This window comes from Aethalodelphis obliquidens, unplaced genomic scaffold, assembly GCF_003676395.1.
Source record: "Aethalodelphis obliquidens isolate GAN/ISIS:26980383/991018 unplaced genomic scaffold, ASM367639v1 scaffold28, whole genome shotgun sequence".
Taxonomy (NCBI): Eukaryota; Metazoa; Chordata; class Mammalia; order Artiodactyla; family Delphinidae; genus Aethalodelphis; species Aethalodelphis obliquidens.
In genome coordinates this window covers 6,241,389-6,260,952 of record NW_020837972.1, presented here as the reverse complement: position 1 = coordinate 6,260,952, position 19,564 = coordinate 6,241,389, and the positions used below count along the sequence as shown (strand labels likewise).

General features: G+C 56.4%; 1 protein-coding gene across 6 annotated transcripts; it reads left to right on the top strand.

Annotated features, from left to right (window-relative positions):
- Window positions 1-323: 323 nt before the first annotated feature.
- On the top strand, window positions 324-18,818 carry TMEM119 (transmembrane protein 119). 6 transcript variants are annotated; one of them, XM_027124457.1, is made up of 5 exons: window positions 324-4,663; window positions 9,644-9,708; window positions 10,532-10,702; window positions 12,100-12,520; window positions 16,680-18,818. In XM_027124457.1, exons 3-5 carry the CDS (start codon window positions 10,551-10,553, stop codon window positions 17,538-17,540), a joined length of 1,434 nt encoding a protein of 477 aa, XP_026980258.1. In that variant the 5' UTR covers window positions 324-4,663; window positions 9,644-9,708; window positions 10,532-10,550; the 3' UTR covers window positions 17,541-18,818. The 6 variants fall into 6 exon arrangements, 5 of the variants coding, with proteins under 5 accessions (XP_026980258.1, XP_026980260.1, XP_026980263.1 ...); XM_027124459.1 differs by lacking the exon at window positions 324-4,663 and adding an exon at window positions 8,601-8,732; XM_027124462.1 differs by lacking the exons at window positions 324-4,663; window positions 9,644-9,708; window positions 12,100-12,520 and having other exon boundaries at window positions 10,589-10,702.
- Window positions 18,819-19,564: the final 746 nt, after the last annotated feature.

Sequence of the window (19,564 nt, the reverse complement as noted above, 5' to 3'; positions counted from 1 at the left end):
AACTCTTGATTTTTTTTTTTTTTTTTTTTTTTTTTTTTTTTTTTTTTTTTTTTTTTTGCGGTACGCGGGCCTCTCACCGCTGTGGCCTCTCCCGTCGCGGAGCACAGGCTCCGGACGCGCAGGCTCAGCGGCCATGGCTCACGGGCCCAGCCGCTCCGCGGCATGTGGGATCTTCCCGGACCGGGGCACGAACCCGCAACCACTGCGCCACCAGGGAAGCCCCAAACTCTTGATTTTTGCTTCCCAGTGCCTTTTAGTCATTTTTGTACAGGGAGAAGGACAATACACACACACACACACACACACACACACACACACACACACACACACACACACATTTCTACCTTCTAAAACATTCATCTCAGGGGACTTTTTCTCTTCTAGAAAAATACCTCCAGGGGCCTCTTTGGGAATGCAGGACTCCTCCACTCCAGGGCATAACCTGTAGAGAGAGAGTTCAGAGAAAATGTTGAATCTGAGGGGTATTGGCTGCAGCTTGGAGAGGCGGGTTGGGGGAACAGGAGAGACTGTTCCCTTGGAAAGGCAGGAGGAACACGAAAGGCAGCAGGGCCGTGGGGGACAGAATCAGGGATAAGGAGAGAACTGTCTGCTTCTACCCTCCCCCACCCCACCCCGAACCTCTAGAACAAGTGTGATGCACAGGAAGTTGTGTTCAAGGTGCTTCGGCAGGGGCGCTGGTGGAGAGGGTTATCTGCCGTGGGCGGGAACAACAGACCCTGCAGGAGGCCGGTTCCTAAGGGAACAACAGGAGTTCACTTCGCCTTTGGCAGTGATCAGAAAAGTCGGGGGGAGCTCCACATCACGGCGGTGGGGACCCAGAGGCTGAAGGACTTGGGGGCACATTTGGGCAGTCCCTCTGGGGTCTTGCTTCCCCGTCCATCTGGGCAGGGAGCAGGTCTCTGCGTTCCCCTGAGGGCTCCCGGAGCGCCTCTGCTCCAGGACGTTGGTTCTCTATCTCTACTGGAAGAGGACCACCCCTCTGCCGCCTTCTCTTCAAGGTGCAGGATTTGTCAGCAGCAGGGATGGTGGGTGCTTGAAGAAGCCACCAGGGGGCGCCCGCCACCAGCTCTTGGAGCCAACGGCAGCCTGGAGCTCCCTTGGTCCAGTCTCTGAGGATGAAGGAGGGATGGTTCAAACAGGACCCAGCTCCAAACCCAGTGGGGTGCTGGTATACATTTAACAACTGGCTCGTTGGGTGGATTGGTGCCCAAGGTACGATTTGCAGTGCTTGCTAATTTCCTTGCTGTAAATGTTCCCATGGCTGATTTTGAGAAACCAACCATTTATATGGTAGATGATACAAAAAGGTAAATAATGCCAACAGGGTAGGTAATAGTAGGATGTAGTAAAATCATGAGGCAGTGATGAGTTTTGAGTATTGAGGACCTTGGTTTTTAATATAATGTAATTTAACTGTGAAACAACTGACTCACAAAATTCTGAAAATTTGACAGCTGGCTCTCAGAAACTGGTACAGGCTGGCTCCTGCATCTCAGTGTGTCTTTTCCCTTGTCCAGACCTCCCCTTGCCCTTGAACATCACCCCCTGAATCTCCCCATCCGTCCACTGAGCATGAGAATCTGCCTCATCTCCATGGATCCCCTCAAACAGCCTAGGAAGGAGGAACTAGGATTCTCCCCATTTTACAGAAGAGGAAACTGAGGCTCAGAGAGGTGAAGTCACCTGTCCCAGGTCTTACATGAGGATCTGAGTTGGAACCCAGACCTGGATTAGAAAGCCACGTTCTTACCACTAAGTTACGCTATCCTTGAGATCACAGCGGGGTTCTGGGGGAATCCCATGCCCCAAACTCCCACCCCTGAAGACCTGTCCTGGCATCTGGAAGTCCCCCGTCAGTCACCCTTTGTGGCTTCTGGTAGCTGAGGGAAGACATTGGGACTTGGGAGAGTGACAAGGCTGAACCCAGCTTGCAGAAAGCAATGACACAGCAGAGCTGGAACCCAGGACAGAGAGAGATGGCTGGGACAGGAGCTGGAATTTGCTGGGCACTCAGTCCATGCCCAGCCCCACGCCAAATGCTTTATCTGCCTGATCGTATTCAGGCCTCACGACAACCTGTGACGTTGGGACAATTATTATCCCACTTTACTGCTATGGAAGCTGAGGTCCAGAAAGCTGGACCGCTGGCTCTAGCAGGTCACGCTGCTAAGAAACCAGACTCTGCTGACTTCAGCTCTGGCGCAGGGAAGGAAGGAGGGTAGACAGGAAATGGGGGTCAGGAGGTGGCATGCTAAGTTTACTCCAGTCCCTTGTCCCTTTGGAGGGGGGGCTGCCAGCCCTGCGGGTGGTTCATCTGGCAGCTGATCTGGGCAAAGGCTCCCCAAACCCTCCCTCCATATCCCACCCCCACCTGCCACTGAGCCAAGCCTTCCCCGATGCCTGGGATGGGGTAAGTGCTGCATAAGCCATAGCTGTTAGGATCATAAAATGCAGAAAAAAGACTGGAAGGAAGTACACCAAGTTATTGAGAGGTTAGCCATCGAGTGTGGGATTGTAGGCGAATTTTGTTTTCTTCTTTCGACTTTTCTGTGTTTCCCTAATATTTTTCAATGTACGGAACAAAACCGTAAGTGTTTAGGAAGTCTGAGGGTCCCAGGTCTCCCCAGCTAGTGAGTAAAGCCATTGTTCTTTAGCTATTAGTGCCCACACAGGAAGGCTCTGAGCTCGTGGTCCTCCCCTGGGGGCGACGTTGCCACCCCAGGGGACATCTGGCAATGTCTGGAAATACTTTTGATTGTCGCTACTTGGAGGACCATTACTAGCATCTAGCAGGTGGTCAGGGACCCTGCTAAACATCCTGCAGTGCACAGGACAGCCCCACACAGCAAAGAAGTGTCTTGTCCGAATGTCAGTGGTGCTGAGGTAGAGAAACCTTGCTTTTCCCACTCGGCAGTGAGAGCCCCACGGAGCTCCCCTTCTCAGAAGTTTTTGGAAACCCAGAGGGGCCTCTGTGTGGCCATGAACTTAGTTGTTCCTTTTGGTGGCTGGAAGGCTGTAGCCCTAGCTACCCAGGCTCTTGCCACTTGGGGGGCCGGCAGAGCCAGTGCCCCATGCCTGAGGCTGGCAAAATAAGGATGCTGTCGCTGAGCCTGGCAGGGGGACAGCCTTGGAACTGTTTTCCTAGGAAAGAAGGAGAGAGGAACAGGCCCAGGGCAGGAGACTGGAGAACCAGAGGGGCAAAGACTAGTCACTTTCCCGGGCACATGAACCCTGCGGGGGGGGCGGGGCATGGGCAGATGAATCAAGGTCCTCTCCTGTCTCAGCACGGCTTCTGGGCTGCCCCCTCCCTTGGGGAAGTCCTTCCAGGAGACCCTGTTGTTCTGCCTTGTGTCCGGCCTCCAGGCCCCCTAGAGGGACAGGCTTCAAGGGATCTCCCCCAGAGTTTCAGTGGCCCCTCAGCAAATCACTGGATACAAATGAATCTGTAGGACAGTGGGGTACCTAATTCCACCAGCTGAAGCTTCTGGAACACGACTCCTGCCCTGCTTGGACCCCCATATCACCTATTGACAAACGTGTTGGCTGGATGAGTGCAGGAAAGCTGTCACCTCTCATTCTCACTCCGCTCCGGCCCCCATGAGACTTCTTGTTCTTTCTTACTCACATGCTCCTGCCCCAGGACCTTTGCACCTGCTATTCCTCTGCCTGGTATCCTCTTCCCAGATGTCTGCGTGACTGGCATCTTCTCATCCTTTATGTCTCAGCTTGAATGTCACCTCTTCAGAGGGGCCCTCTATGCATCCCTGCCCCCAACTTTTCTTGAGGACAACCCCATTTTCCCCTTCCAGGTACAGATGACCATCTGGACAGACGTTCTTGATATATGGATTTTTGCTGTGCAAGGGCGGGGCCCTCTGTCCCTCACGTTCACTCTCTCCTTTTCACTGCACAGTGCCTGGCACACAGCAGGGGTTCAGGAAACATTTACTGAATGGACAAATGGGCAAGGAAGGTTGGCGAGGGTGTGAGAATGGAAGCCAGGCCACGTGACTGGCAGAAATCAAGGGAAGCTTAGATTTGAGGCTCAGAGTCAGGCAGACTGGGCTCGGATGCCCGCTCTGCTGTTTACAAGTTGCTGGACGTTGGGCGACTCTAACCTCTTGGAGACATCGCTTCCACACCTGAGAAATGGGGAGAACGGTCCTTGCTATTCGTACGGCTCTGACATGGCTGGCACACTGCAGGGGCCCAGCTGGGGCCACCCTGGAGGGATAGTCCCTGGCTATGGGGCAGTCGTGGACCCTCTGAGGGGAACCATGAGGCCTCCGCGTCCCCCCAGGCCTGTCCCCCCAGCCCCTGTGGTTTGCTTAGCAACCCCCGCCCTGCTGAGCTCGCCGTCTTTTGGCCTAAAATTAGCTCACAAATTCCTTAACTGCCTGGTTGGTGCTTCCAGCTGACAATTCAAACCAGATGTTTCCAGCTGTCGGGGGCCCTTCCCCCATGGCCAGCGCCTGCGTGTGCCCCGGGGAGGTCGGACCCTACCCAGGAGAGATCAATCCGCTACACGCACTCAGGGCCCCGGCAGCAGGGCAGGTGCAGGAGCCAGCCTGGGCCTCTGGGCTCACCCCTCCGAGGATGGGGGCCTCCTCGCCGGCTGGCCTGCTGGTGGGTGAGGGCTGCGGTGAGTAATTGCTCTGCTCTTTTCCGTCCAGGAAACTTATGGGGCGCCTGCTGTATGCCAGGCCTCTGTATTTGCTGCTGTCCAATGCTGTGAGAAAGACCGTCAGTCCGAGGTGCCACCTGTGTTGCTGTTGTTATTATTAGTGTATGTATTTAGTGCCAGGCACCAAGGCTCATTGCATTCTCACGATAACCCAAGGAAGTGAGTGTTACTATTACCCCCATTTTGCAGATGAAGGAACTGAGGCCCAGAGTGGTGGGATGACTTAGCCCAAGGTCACCCAGCTCTGAAGCAGCAGAACCCAGAGGTCCCTGAAGGGCAGGTGGTCTCCGCTCACCCTGGGTGTGTTTTGCCTCCTTGCTGTCACCCCCATGTGGCCCTGTCCCTCCTGGCGGATGGATCTGGGGGTTGTGGAAGACCCTCTCTGTCAAGCTGTCCCTGGGCTCAGGTGCAGAAGGCTGACTCATGCAGCTGCCAGGAGAGCTGGTTCATTAGGGAGCCCCGGGAGCCATGTTTCTGGTCCCAGCTGAGTCAGAAGCCAGTGGCCAGGGGAGAGCTGGGGATCTGCATGGGCTTCGCAGGGGCTTTACGTGGAGTCCCTTCGCCTCCCCAGAGGTGGGACCCAGAGCCCTCTCTTGGTGAGGGTCCTCAAGAGAAAGGGCACGTGTGTGTGTGGCATCAGGGATAAAGAGGATGGATGCAGGGGGAGGAGAGGGTCTCACACACATGGGGAACCATGGTTGGCCTTCACTCATAGAGCCAAAGCCCCTGCCAACGCCCACAGAGGCCCGATCTGGCCCTGGTGCCCTCCGACTTCACTTCCTCCTACTCTCCCGCTCACTCACTCTGCTCCAGCTTCATTGGACACTTCTTTTCCACGCCTTGAAAATTCCAGGCGCCCCTACCTCAGGACCCTTGCACTTGCTCTTCCCTCTGCCTGGACTGCTCTTCCTCTCTGATCATCTCCCTGACTCACTCTCTCACATCTTTCAGGTCTCTGCTTGAACATTACCCTTTCCCTGCTTTATTTTCCTCCATACCCCTTACCACCATCTTCCATACTGTATATAATTACCAAGTTATCTTTTCAATCGTTTTCCAGTCCCACTAGAATGCAAGCTCTGTGAGGACAGGGATTTTCATCTGTGTTCTCTGCTGTAGCCCCAGTGATTGGCACATAGTACGTGCTCAATAAGGATTTGCTGAGAGAGAGAGAGAGAGAGAGAGAGAGAGAAGGAAGAAAGAGAAGGGAAGGACAGGAAAGAAGAAAGGAAGGAGGGGAGAAGAGGAAAGATGGGAGAGAGGGAAGACGGGACAGACGATCTCAGTGTAAAGTGAGGGGACACAGAGCAGGAGACACATGAGACGATGTACTGAGTGTTTGGGTGACTTAGGGGCCCTGAAGCCCAGCTCCAAGCCCTCCCCACTTTGCCCCTCTGCTCCAAGACAGGCAGCCCCCCCAACCCAGTTCCAACAGTGCTGCAAAGGCAGTTCAAAAGAATCATCTCAATTCCTGCTCGTGATGGATGGTGGGGATGGGCAGCGAGGGCTCCTGGGGAGTGCCCGCCCGAGGGCACCCCGTGGGCAGCTGGCAGAGCAGGAGAGCAAGGCCAGGTCTGCAGCTGGTGGTGCGTGTTTACATTCCTGCCCTCCGAGATGGCTCCCATGTGGGGTGCACGGAACTGCTCCTTGCACAGGGCCCTGGGGAATGTAAATGTTTACAAGGCAGCGTGCAGCTGGCCAGGCCACCATGGCCACAGGAAGCCAAGGATCCTACTGGCTCTGGTGCCCCCCCCCAACAAAAAAGGAGAGAGATGCAGTGTTCTTAATTTTTAAAGAAAACTTTGAGTCATAACCTACGTAAAGCATGACCGTCTGAAGCGTGCAGCTTGGTTTTCTGTGTGCACGTGCCCACGTAACCGCCACGCAGACATTGTACGTCTGCAGCCCCAGAAGTTTCCTTTGTGTCTCTTTCCAGTGAACACCCCCCAAGGGTAACTGCTTTTCTGACTTGTGTCCCCGTAGCTTAGTTTTGCCTTTGTTCTAGAACTTCCTGTCAATGGAATCACCCAGTCTGTGTTCGACTGGGTCCATTTCTTTTGCTTGGTGTGTCTATGAGATTCATCCAAATTGTCCACCTCCCGTCTTTTCCTTCCACTGGGGGAAAGTGTCCACTGCATGGACCACAGTCTCTTCATCCATCCTCCTGTTGGTGGACATTTGGGTAGTTGCCAGGTTTTTTTGCTATTATGGATAAAACGACTATGGACATTTTTGTCTTCGTGTGAATGTGTGTTTTCATTTCTCTTGGGGAAATACCGAGAGAAGAGATTTCTTCTTCTCTCATCTGGGAAGCACATGGTTAACTTGATAAAACCCACCACACTGTTTTCCAAAGTGGCTGTGATATTTTTCTCCCCCCGTGGTGGTGTGTTGTTTTCTGGGGTGGGCAAACAAGTGGAAAATTCACTTCGAATCACAGAGAGAGAGGTTGGAGGAGCCTCCGCTGACCCTTCCTGGTGCAGGAAGGGAAACTGAGGCCCAGGTCACACAGTGCATGAGGGGCAGAGCCAGGAGCGAAGAAAGCAGGTCTCTCAATTTCCAAGCTCGAACGACTCCTTGGTGAGAACCGATCAGCACCCCGTCTGGTTTCCCTGGAAGAGGCCTCATGCCAAGCCCCTTTCCACCACAGGGCCTTTGCATTTGCTGTTTGTTTCCTCGGCCCAGGAAGCTGTTCCTTCTCCTCCTTGAGTGCTTGATTCCTCTTATCCTGCAGATGTCAGTGCTGATACCTCTTCCAGGAAGCCAGCGCTGACCACAATTGCTAAAACAGCTGCCCGGACACCTGCCCCTGCCCCTTCCCAAGATATTTCCTGTCTCCTCGGCCTTTTTATCTCCTTGATAGCATTTTGCAGTGTTAGGTTGTCTTTCTGAATTGCCAGCTGACTTGCTTCTCAACTGTCTCCCCTGATAGGAGCTCCCTGAGACAGAGCAAAATTATGTCAATGAATCCCCTCCCTGGGCCTCAGTTTCCCCATCTTTAACATGGTCAGGTTGGACTAGAGTCATTCAGCCAGTGGAGGGGCATTTACTGAGCACCTACTGTGTTCCAGGCACTGGTGCTAGGGATACAGTGACAGAAAAAGCCCTCGTTCTGGACCAGAGAAGCTGACAGTCTAGAGGCACGTGGAAACAGGCCTTTACAGGCCAGTGTACTCTAGGCAGGGAATGGGGGTGCAGGAGCATAGAAAAAGCTGCTGATCTCCCTCCCCAGAGGCTGGGGTTCAGGGAGGGCTTCGTGGAGGTGGTGATGATGTGCAGGTGGGTCAGGCGTGGGGGCCCATGGAGGGCAGCACTTCAGGCAGAGGGAACAGCCCGAGCGGAGGTGCGTCAGCATCTGTCTCATTCACAGCTCTCTCTGGGCCCGGCACAGTTCCTGGCACATGGAGACACTTGGGAAAGAGCTAGGGAATAAAAGAACATCTCTAGTTTACAGATGGGGAAACTGAGGCCTGGGGAGGTTTCACACACACTCTGCCTCCTTGGAGGCCCCGACTGGAGGCCTCTGCATGGGTGTCCCTCCGAAGGCCAGGCCTGTGCTGTGATGCAGCTGCAGCCTGGGCCTCTCAGCCACATGAAAGGCTTGGGATATTTTTGCCTGGAGAGCAGGCCCCAGTGGCCTCGGGGGCTGTATAATTATAAGTGGCTCTGAGCCCACAAGAGGCTTGAGCTGGGGGCTGTGGTGGGCCAGGCGGCCCTCCCCAGGCTCAACCCGGGGAGGACTCTGGCAGAGACTCAAGTCTGGGTGAGGTTTTCCCTCCTCCTCGGCCCTGGCTGTTCAGTGGGGTGGGGTGGGGGCACGGTGGGCACAGGGTGGGGTCTCTGAATCGCTTCAAGGCTGGGCAGACGACCCATAGCTCTCTGCCTCTGAACATGCAGGTCGCAAGTGAGTGGCCCGGCCACCTCCATGCCCCAGGCCTGCCCTTGCCCTGGAGCCATGGTGCTGCGGACTATGGGGGTCACCCGGGCCAGACCCCTCAACAGGTCCTGGAGCTGGAGAATGTGGACTGTGAGTCCCTCAGGACGGATGAGGAGTGGCTGGAGCCTGGGGATGTGAGAGTGGAGGGCGGAGTGGTCATTGACATCAAGCATTTACTGAGCACCTACTGTGTTCCAGGCACTATCCTAGATGCCCGAGTTATGGCGGTATTCAAAACAGGCAAAGTTCCTGGACCCCATACACCTAGTTCATCTGTTCAATAATCTTCAGGAACTGCTCTGAAGGTGCTGGATTCCCATCTACCTCAGGGCCTTTGCACATGCCATTCTCACTGCTAGGAATCCTGTCACACCCTTGCCTTCCTAAATACCTCCTCATCTTCATGAGTGACTCTACTTTCACCTCCTCATGGAGGTCCCCAGGAGCTCCAGGACTAGACTAGCCCCCCAAGACTGGCCTCCCATAGCCCCAGAAATGCCCCATCCCAACCCTTAGCTCAGTTTGCAGTCAGATATTCATTTCTTTGTTTACTTGCTTATTGCAGGTCTCCTCTCTTGGTGCCTGTGTTTGCTCGTCACTGTCTTCCAGGGCCTGACACTGGGCTGGGTGTAAAATCGATGCTCAAGGAATGTTTGTAGAACGAATAAAATTTAGAAAGTTACAGCATTGGAACCTTACCACTGGCAGGCTTGTGGTGGGCATCTAGACTGACCCCACATTTGGCTGCAGCCCAGAGAGGGGCAGAGGTTTGCCCAGCCACCCACAGCTGATGCACGAGGGGGGGTTGGAACTCAGGGATCCTTCTTTCTCCCATCAGTGACTGACATTTTGCTCTTCTGTCCTCAGGTAGAAGGTTGAGATGTTTGGCTTAAGGAGATCATGTGTGTCTTTGTGTGCGTGTGTGTGTGTGTGTGTGTGTGTGAGAAACATGGTCTGATAACACTTTAACGGGGTCACTAGCCTGGCAATTTCACTTCCAGCTAAGACACAGAGGGGCTGGTGGAGAAGCAAGCGCTCTGATCCCCAACATGCTGTTGGATCCCAGGTAGGTCACGCCGCCATGAACCTCAGTTTCCACATCTGTTGAATGGGCTTTGCTTACTCATTCACCTCTCTCTCCCTAAGGTCTTCTGGAACCCGCTGGGTTTGACGCACAATGATAGGTTCTATGGGGGGAGGAAAACCCAGTGCTTTGGAGGGTGGAGGATTCCAGCCAGCTCTGCAGGGAACAAGTAATCATAGGCAACCGTGGTGTGAGAGACAGAATAATGCCCTCCCCCCCCCCCCGCAAAGATGTCCACATCTCAATCCCTCAAAACTGTAATATGAGTTTGTCACCTTACCCGGCAAAAGGGATTTGCAGGTGTGATTAAGCTAAGGCTCTTAGGGAGCTGATCCCGGATTATCTGGGTGGGTCCGGTATCATCACAAGGGTCCTTAAAAGTGGAAGAGGGATTGGAAGAGAGAACCAGAGAGGTGGCAGCGTGAGAACTCAGACCCTGCAGCTGACTCTGAAGATGGAGGAAGATGACTGTGAGCTGAGGAATGCAGGTAGCTTCTAGAAGCTTGAAAAGGCAAAGACTCAGATTCTCCCTGTGAAGACCCTGGGATAAACAAAGCTCGGTCGACACGTTGATTTTAGCCCAGTGAGACCCATTTCTGACTTCCAGCTGCCAGAACGCTAAGATAATAACGGTGTGTGGCTTTAAGTCACCAAGTCTGTGGTATTTGTTATAGCAGCTGTAGGAAACTTACACACTTGGCACCTGGCCAGTGCTTTGGTATTGCCCAGCACGTTTACACCCTCTGACTCCGGATTTTCCCAGCAGCCTTGTGAACAGAAAAAATTCTCTATCCTCGTTTTACAGATGATGAAAGAGGCTCCCCATGGGGCAGGACCTGGTGAAGGCAGACCTAGAACCTGGGTCTCTCTGTCTCCGGTCTGGGGCTGCTCTGGCCCCAAAGGAGGAACACAGAATGGGACCGCGACTTAGTCTGGGGCCTCTGGGCCACCCGTGCTGGAAGCAGGCCCTGTTCAGGTTAGTTGTACCTCTGCCCCTTGATCTCGTGGGATCCAATCCCCCTCAGCCCTCAGACTATTAGGGCAGGGGCTCCTCCCCAGGCGGTGGGCCCTGGGGCAGGTCTGGCCACTCCTGCTCACCTGCCATCTGGTCTAAGATGGGGCTGGGACACCCCCTGGCCATCTTCAAGAGGGCTCAGCTGTTACAACATGTCTGTGGGCAGCCACTTGCCCCAGGGGGCCTGTGTGCACATGAGTGTGTGTGTGTGTGTCCATTGGTGGATGGTTCCCCATTCCCTTAGGATGCAAGGTTTGGGGTGATCTCAGAGAAGATGGGAAATTTTCTAGTTTTATTTTCCAAACAGCTGCCCCTTCTTTGAGCAGGTGAGTCAGGGCTGCTGGGACCATAGAAGGGAATAGCTACAACCTAGGGCCCTGGTTCCTAAAGGGTGGTCATGATCTGTTCATTCACGTACTCCCCCTGCTCCAAACCTTCCCTGGCTCCCTACTGCCTCGTGGATGAATGCCATTCTGAGACTTCAGCCCTGCCTGGGTGACTGCTCCCACCCTAATCAGCAGCTCCTCCCTTTCGTCCACTTCATGCTCCAGCCCAGTTTAATTACAGCCCCTTGTCCGTGCGTGGCGTTCCCAGCCACCTGCCTTTTATCCACGCTGGTCCTTCCTCCTGGGATGCCCTTCCTGGGTCTCCTCTTCCTGGGACTCTGCTCATTCACAGCCACATCCTCTAGGGCGACTTCCTTGCCTCCTTCTCTCAGGGGATCTCTCTCCGTCCTAGGGCCCTTGGCCTCTCTCCTGCCACAGACCCATTTCTGTTTTGTAAAAAAATAATTTACATACGTGTGCTTCTCCTTGGAAGTCTGCGAGCATCCTGAGGGCTGGGCTCTGATTTACCTCTGAAGTCTGCTCAGCACTGCGCCTGGTGCTCTACAGGTGTTCATTAAGCATTTGATGGATGAATGAATGAATGGTGCAGGAACGAAGGAATGCAAAGGACTACTGTCCCCCTGGATGCCTCAGGTCTGCCAGAGGGCCCGGTACCCTGGGTGAGCCTCTTGAATTCACCCTGCCTCACTTTCCCCATCTGGGAAATGGGCCCACGACTCCTGCTCTGCCCATTCCATTGGGATATCACGAGGCCACAGATCTCACAATGTTACAGCCGTAGGGAACCCAGAGGGCTTCCCACCCACCCCTGCAAATGGGGAAACAGAGGCCTGCCGAAGGAAAGGGCCTGACCAGGGCCAGACAGTGGGTGCCAGGACTCGCTCCCTGCCTCAGGCCTGACCCTCCATGCATCCCTTAAATGCAGCCCGGCTCCCACTCTGCACCCTGAGCCTCGGAAAACCTGAGTCACAGCTGGAACCAAGTGCGGGGAATTTTCCTTCTCATTTTCAGGGACCTCGGAACCTCCCTGACCTCAAACCCTTCAGAAGGGCAGGCAGGATCCCAGCTCTCTGGGCCGTGGGTGCTCCACAGGACGGCCCTGTCTGTGTGTCTGTCATCCTCAGACTGCCCTGGGGACCAGCGGTCAGGGAGGAAATGCCCCATCTGGTGTTCCCGGGGCGTGGAGGGGACGCCCACGGGTGTGAGCAAGGGGGGACTGTGTGTGTGGCCGAGCTTGGCCCCGCCCCTGCCCCTGTCCCCACCCCAAACCCACTTAATGAAATCAAGCTGGCCCTGCCGAGGGGAGGAAGGGAGGCGGGAGGAGGCGGGAGGAAAGGGGCGGGGCGGCGGCAGCCCAGAGCCGCGGCCACAGGGCACTGCCACGGACTTGCTCTGCTCCACCTGGCGGGACACCCTGTGTGCAGAGGAACTGGTGAGTCCTGGGGGCCCCTCCTCTCTCCAGGGAGCCTGGTGTGTCTTGGAGTTTAGGGGGCCAGCGTGAGTGCTTTGGGGGGCTTCTCTAAGTGTGTGTGAGCTTTGAGTGTGTGTTGGTTGCTGCCTACTTGTGTGTGATCTGCGCTAAGGGGGCGGGTGGTGGGATGTGTGTGCACCTTGGATGCCTCCCGAGTGCGGTGCTGGGTTGGCCGGAGTGTTGCGTGTGTGCAGTTGTGTGTGGGCAGCTGGGGTCTTGCTGTAGGGGATGTGTTGTTCTTGGAGAGTGGGCACCAGGGTAGGTGCTCCCAGGGTCTGCGGGAGGGTGGTATGGATGGGGGTGGTCCCGTCCGTGGGGATACACGGGGGGAGGTCAGGGGGTGCCTATGTGCACATGTCAGAGAACCAGCCCGTTGTGTGTCCACGTGTGTCCTCTGTGTATCTGTGCTGGTGGCCAGTCTGGGGTGTCGAGATGTTATGCGTCTGTGTCTTTGTGCCTGTGCTGTGTCTGTGTATTGTGTGCCCGTGCTGCCGCCGCTCTGCGCGTGTGTGTGTCGATTTTGAGCCTTCAGGACGCCCGTCCCTCCCCAGGCCTCCCATCCAAGGGGCCCAGGTCCCTGTCCTCGGCTGCCCCAGAGCAGGGGGTGCAGAGCTGCAGCCAGAACCCCTCCCCACAAGGCCACTAATTGAAGCCAGGTTTATGTGGGCCACCCCTCCCCCTCTGGCCACCAGTCTCTGAATGGGGGTGGGGCAGCCACTCTGGCCCATCGGTCTCAGGTGCTGGGGGACTTGGCCTTAGGGATGGATTTGCCTCATCTGCCTATTCCTGACCTCAAGTGGGGCTATCACATTTGAAAACGATAAACTCTATGGTGAGTGAGCTGGGCTCTGAAGAGAGTCCCTGCTCCCAGCTAGGAGTCCCGGATAGTCACGTGGTGCCACTACTTGCCATCCACACTGTGCCAGCCGCCTCTATTTCTCGTCCGAACAATAGTCCAGGAAGGTGGCCTTATCCCCATTGTACAGATGTGGACACCGAGGCTCAGAGAGGTGATCTGCCTGCTCTCAAGACACACAGCTGGGAAATGACCTCCTCCCAGGTATTCGCAGCCGCCTCTCCAGTCAGGCTCTGCCCTGACTGGCTGTGCGACCCTGGGCAGGCCTTTCCGAGTGTTGGGCCTGGGTTTTCTCTTGGGTTAAACAAGAGGGGATGGCCTGACCCCACCTCTTAATGGCCTGTGAGTTTCCACATCCTGGAAAAAATGAGGACGCAGGGAGGAGGTGGGGGCAGCTGATGGGCAGAACGATCATTTCAGAGCAGCCCAGGTCAGGGTGCCCATTCTACAGATAGAAGACTGAGGCCCAGAAAGGTCAGGGGGCTAGTCAAGCAGGGTCACACAGCCATCTCCTGTGAGGCCCGGCCGGCTCCCGCACTTTGCCGGCACCTTTCCCCCGGAGCCCTGTGGGGAGGGTTGTGGTGGGTGTGAGGGACTCTGAGAGTCAGGGTCTCAGCCTTTAAGATCCAGAGGTAGTTTCTGTGGCCTCTTTCCTTATCCTCTGCCCCTGCCCCCAAGGATCCAGGGGAAAGGAGGACTTTTCTCTGTCCGACTCACTGCCGCACATTCGTGTGTGTGTGTGTGTGTGTGTGTGTGTGTGTGTGTGTGCCGCACATTCGTGTGTGTGTGTGTGTGTGTGTGTGTCTGTCTGTCTGGTCCTGGATTCCTCACTGGCCGCTCAACGAGATTTCACTCAACGAGGTAAAAAAGTTGCTCTTTCCTGGAGAATGGGGGGAGACAACGAGCACATTTACACATCAGGTGAGAATAATCGTCATTTGTCAACCTGGGGTGGGAAAATCGGCTGATCCTGCATCTCTGCTGGGGTAGAAATTCGACTGCTTCTGAATTTCACCTTCCCTCGGGGAGCAGCTGCTCTGCGCCAGGCGCTTTCTGAATGTGATCTCATCCGGTCCTAACAGCTCAGTGAGCCAGGCCCTGTGCTTACCTCCTTACGCTGCCCCCAGTCTACAAATGGGGAAAGTGAGGCCCAGAGGGCCCGGGCAGCAAGCTAGGCCCAGATGGAGCTAGGATTCTAATCCCGGCCTAACCGGCCTTATCACTCTGCTGCCTGCAGACCTTCAGTACAGAAACTTCACAGCCGTCCCCCCAGGAAAGGCCCCTGGTCTTCAGGCCCCACTGGTCAGAGTTGCCGTCTATGGTGAGAAGTTTCAGCTGCCACCATGAAAGGTCTCTCCCGGGCTTGACACAAGGCGGGGGAAGGCAAGAGAGAAAAACCCCAAAGATAAAAGCTCTTTGTAGGAACCTTTGCTAACAAGTGTCAGAGAGTGGAGGGCCCAGGAAGGCTCCTAAACTTTGTGGAACACCTCAGATCCTGGTTCCAGCTGACAAGTGATGTCAGCCAGTGATGTGAGCCCATTCCTGGGCCAGCCTGAGGCACGTGAGAGAGAGTGTGCAGGGTGTGTGTGTGTGTGTGTGAATTCTCAGAGTCACAAAGAAGAAGGTTCAAATCCCAGCTCTGACACTTAGCACCTGTGTGCCCTTGGGCAGGTCACTGTCTGTCTCTGAACCTCTGTTTCCCCATCTGAAAAATGGAGACAATGTTAGTGCCCATGGCTTCTTTGGAATTGCACCCACAAAAGGGGCTCAGATGAGTAACCCGTGATAAAATACACAGTGACCAACTCATTTAAAATGAACCCTGGGTGAGTGTTGCCTCATTTGAGGTCCTGGGAATTATCTTTTGTGTTTTGCCATCTGAGCCAGTTTGTCCAAATTCGTGTCACATCAGGTGGCCCCGGGTCACTTGGAACAAGCCACTCAGTGGCCCCATGTCATTCCTACATCATCTTCTGAATCCCCAAGTCAGCGTGAGTCAGTACTGTCACCCACTTTATGGAGCTGGGCCTGAGGCCTGGGCACTCGAGGGGACCTGCCGCCAAGATGTTGGGCACCTGACTTCCTGCTCCAGCCCAGAACTCACTGTGTGGCCTGGGGCCTGCCCCTTGCCTTCTCTGGGCCTCTGTCTCCCCGTTTCCATCCCCTGGAGAGGGCACCTCAGTCAGGGCATCGTGAGGCTTTTCCGTCTTGGCACCTGTAGCCCCACCCAGAGTCCTGTGCCCTCTGCCGGGTGGGGCAGAGGCTCTCAAGGGGCAGCCTGGGGTGCGCAGGAAGGGGTTGCTGGGTTTGTCTGAGCGGCCGGGCTCGCTCACGCTGGCTGGGAGATGTACTGCGTTAGAAGCCGACTGCTGCGTAAAGCTGGGCCATAAGGAATTTATTAGTCAGCCGGGCTGTCTGGGCCGGGAGGGTCTGGGGGCTTCACGTTGGGAGCTTTCCAGCGGGGGGAGGGAGGTGCGGGGTTCATCTGGATCCCATTTGGTGGCGGCCACAGGACTTAGGCTCCAGCTTTGTTCCAGGCACGAGGGTTCCCTCTGGGCCTCCAGGCCCTGCTTTGAGCCTCGAGGTGGGGGTTAGCCATGGGGCACATGCTCACACAGGCCTCTGCTGAGCTCAGAATCGGGATGCTTCAAAACCTATGAATCTTCCAGAGACGGGACCGCAGAGGAGCTGGGAGCAGCGAGGATGGCTTCCCAGAGGAGGGGGCAGCTCTCTCAGTTACTCACTGAGCCCTACCGTCCTCTCTCCCTCCGTGCCTGCATCCAAACCCCAGCTCTTCCTCAGCAAGTCACTTAATCCCTCTGAGCCTCAGTTTCCTCACCTGGAAAATGGGGAGAATGTAGTACCTGCCCTATTGGGCAGTTCTCAGGATTCAATGAGAAATTCCATGTAAGAAATGTAAAATAGTGTCTGGCACATGGCAAGCAATGAAAGGGTAAGTTCTTATTCATTCAGCCAACTCCATCAATGTGCATTTATTGAGCACTTGCTGTATACCAGGTATGATGCAAAACCCTGAGGGTGCCGAGATAAACAAGATTTAGCCCTTGCCCTCCAGAAGCTCAGAGTGAAGTCGGGGGGGGACCAGTGTAAACCCCGGGATGGGGTCCATTGTATGGTGGGGAGGCTCAGGCCCGGGGAAGGAAAGCGACTTGCTGGAATAGGTTCTGTGTCTGCTGCGCCTCCTCGGGGTCCCCTGAGGCTGGGGCCCCGCCCTGACGTCTCTTCTGCCTCGCTTCCCCACAGGCTCCAGGCAGCATGGTTTCCGCGGCGGCCCCCAGCCTCACGGCGTCTCTGCTGCTCCTCCTGCGGGTCCTGCCCACGGCGTCCTATTCCGTGTCCCTGCGGGCCACCTTCCTGGAGGACATGGCGGGCAGCGGGGAGGCCGAGGGCGCGTCGGCCTCCTCCCCGAGCCTCCCGCCGCCCCGGACCCCAGCCCTCAGCCTCACCTCGGTGGGGCCCCAGCTCACGCCCCTGGCGGGCCCCAAGCCCCCCACCAACTTCCTGGACGGCATCGTGGATTTCTTCCGCCAGTACGTGATGCTCATCGCCGTGGTGGGCTCCCTGGTGTTCCTACTGCTGTTCACCATCTGTGCCGCTCTTATCACCCGCCAGAAACACAAAGCCTCTGCCTACTACCCCTCATCTTTCCCTAAGAAGAAGTACGTGGACCAGAGTGACCGGGCCGGGGGCCCCCGGGCCTTCAGCGAGGTCCCCGACCGTGCCCCTGACGGCCGGCCCGACGAGGCCCGCGATTCCTCCCAGCAGCTCCAGGCTGACATCCTCGCCGCCACCCAGAACCTCAAGTCTCCCGCCAGGGCCGCCCCGGGCATGGGAGACGGAGCCAGGATGATGGAGGGCAAGTCGGAGGAAGAAGAGAAGGGCAGCCGGGAGGCAGACCAGGAAGCCCAGGGACACGGGGTCCCGGCAGAGAAACCAGAGGCGCCGCCAGAGGAGCCCTGCTCGGTGCAGGCGGATGGGGCTGTGGCAGCTGCTGAAGGTCAAGGGGAGCCAGAAGCAGCTCCCTCATTAGCCCTCGGAGCTGGGGGCCCAGCTGGTTCCCTCGAAAACCCCTGTGCTTGCGGCAGTGTCCCCCCCAGCATCTAACAGGCCTCTAGGGCTGCCGGCCCTGATTGTCGGACCCCTGGTGGTCACCTCCTTGGGCACAGAAAGGTCCTCGGCCCTTACCGTGCTCTGACACCCCCTACTCGGCCACTCCCCGCGGCAAATCCCGGCACGTCTGATCCTACTACAGCAGGCAGAGATGCTGGTCTCTGTTCCACCCTCAGGAATCTCATCCACTTCGAGAACATTTGTCCCCGCAGCCCCAAGGCCTACATCCCAAAGTACAGCTCCTCTGGGGAGATGGAGCTGAGGATGTGTCCCTGTCACAGCCACGTCCGCTGGGAAACATATGTCTCAGGTCCCTTGTGACAATGCAAACGTCGCCGCTTTCCATCGAGGTAGGAAAGAGAAACAGGATAACTAGGAGGTTTGGAAGAGGTTGAACAGATGGGAGATGCAGAGGTGCCTGGGGTTGAAGCAGGGAGAGGTGCCGCAGAAGATCAGTCAGGAGGCTTCCGTGAGGGGTCCTGCACCGATCACGACAGGTTCCTAAGTGAGCATTTCCCAAACTGGGTTCCCTGGAAGAAAGATTTTGAGGTCCAGTGAATGAATTGAGGAAACATTGCTTCTCTGCTCTGCGTACCCCCCTTGGAGCCCCCCAAGGCTCTGACAAGTCCCGCAGTAAAGGTGTCCATGGAATCTGATTTCGCTTAGCCTTTCCCAAAAAGCTTTTGGCCGCGGAGTACTTTTGTTTTTGTTTTACAGCTACAGAGTAAAATCCTGAAGAGAACACTCTGGAAGTTACAGCTCCAGGTGTGCTCCAGGGCGCCCCCTCCCCAGTTCCTGGTTGGTCCGGGGTGAAGGCTGTGGAGGTGGAGGCTCGGCCTCTCAGGGGCTGCCTCTCATCCTGCTACTGCTGTGGGCATGGGGCAAATGAATTGAGCTTTCTTGCCAGGGCCCCAGAGCAACCTAGAAGTGGTGGGGGGCAGGGCTGTGTGTGAGGGGACCCCACTCTGGGGGAATCTGAGGGTATCAGGGAGGGTTTCCAACAGGCTGGAGCAGGGGAACCCTGACCCCCTGCCCTTCACACACACACACACACACACACACACACACACACACACACACACACATCTGGCAGCCTGTGCCCATAGCATTCTTTAGTTTTCGACAAGGGAGCCTGAGCTCCGTCCTGATTTGGGGAGGCTCTGGCGGGGGGGGTTCCTCTTCCCCATCCCTCCGTCCCCCCTCCCCCCAACCTCTGCACAACTCTCCAGGTGCTAGGATATAACAAACTAGCACAATAAACCTTTATTCTGGCCTGAGCGTCGCTGGTTTTCTTGGGGCGGTAGCGGGGGAGGAGTGAATCAGCTGGGAGGTGGGGAGCATTTCCCCTGGGCTGTTCCATGGGGGTGGGGCAACGTTCTGGGGCCAGGGGCTGAATGGGCAGATTGGTGTGGGAAACGGAGGGCGGGATGGATGGCCCATGGGAACAGGGGCCGGAGCTTGTGCCCCATCAGCCCTGGGCTTGTGGCCACAGGGGCCAGTTCCACGCATGCCTCTGCTACTTACTGTGTCTGTAGGAGAGCCACCACCTCTCCGTTTCCCCCAAGGGGCAGTGGAGGGGCTTGGGACTGAGGTTTCGGTTTCCCCTGACCCTGCAGAGCGGCTAAGGACTGGCCCGGGTGTTAGGGACAATGCCACACTCGCCGCACCCTTGGCCAGTGGTGCGTGGGGCTGGAGGCAGCCCTGGCTTGTGTCTCCTCGCCCACCAGCCTCCTCCCCGCCTTTGATGGCCATCCCTGCGGCCACTGCTCCCCCTCCGTGCTGGAGCTGCCAGCTGGAATCCAGATGCGGCTGGGCTGCGAGCACGTGCTGGATCCCTGGGGTGATGGGGGCAGGGAGGCCATCCTCCTGCAGCCCCTCTCCTCCGCCGACCCCACATCCATCCGGAGGGGGCCGGGGTTTGGGTTTCATAACACACAATGGCCACTGTCCTGCTCAGTAGGGAAGGGCCCTCCCTTTCTCAGCCCAGACAGGCTCCCGCCCAAGAATGTAGGGAGAAT

What these genes read in the sequence shown, in the direction of transcription:
- TMEM119 (XM_027124457.1), top strand. Translation starts at nt 10,551, where the DNA reads ATGGGGCAGGACCTGGTGAAGGCAGACCTAGAACCTGGGTCTCTCTGT. An exon ending in TGGAAGCAGGCCCTGTTCAG is followed by an intron (nt 10,703 to 12,099) that starts GTTAGTTGTACC and finishes TCTCATTTTCAG; the next exon opens with GGACCTCGGAACCTCCCTGA. An exon ending in CCCTGTGTGCAGAGGAACTG is followed by an intron (nt 12,521 to 16,679) that starts GTGAGTCCTGGG and finishes GCTTCCCCACAG; the next exon opens with GCTCCAGGCAGCATGGTTTC.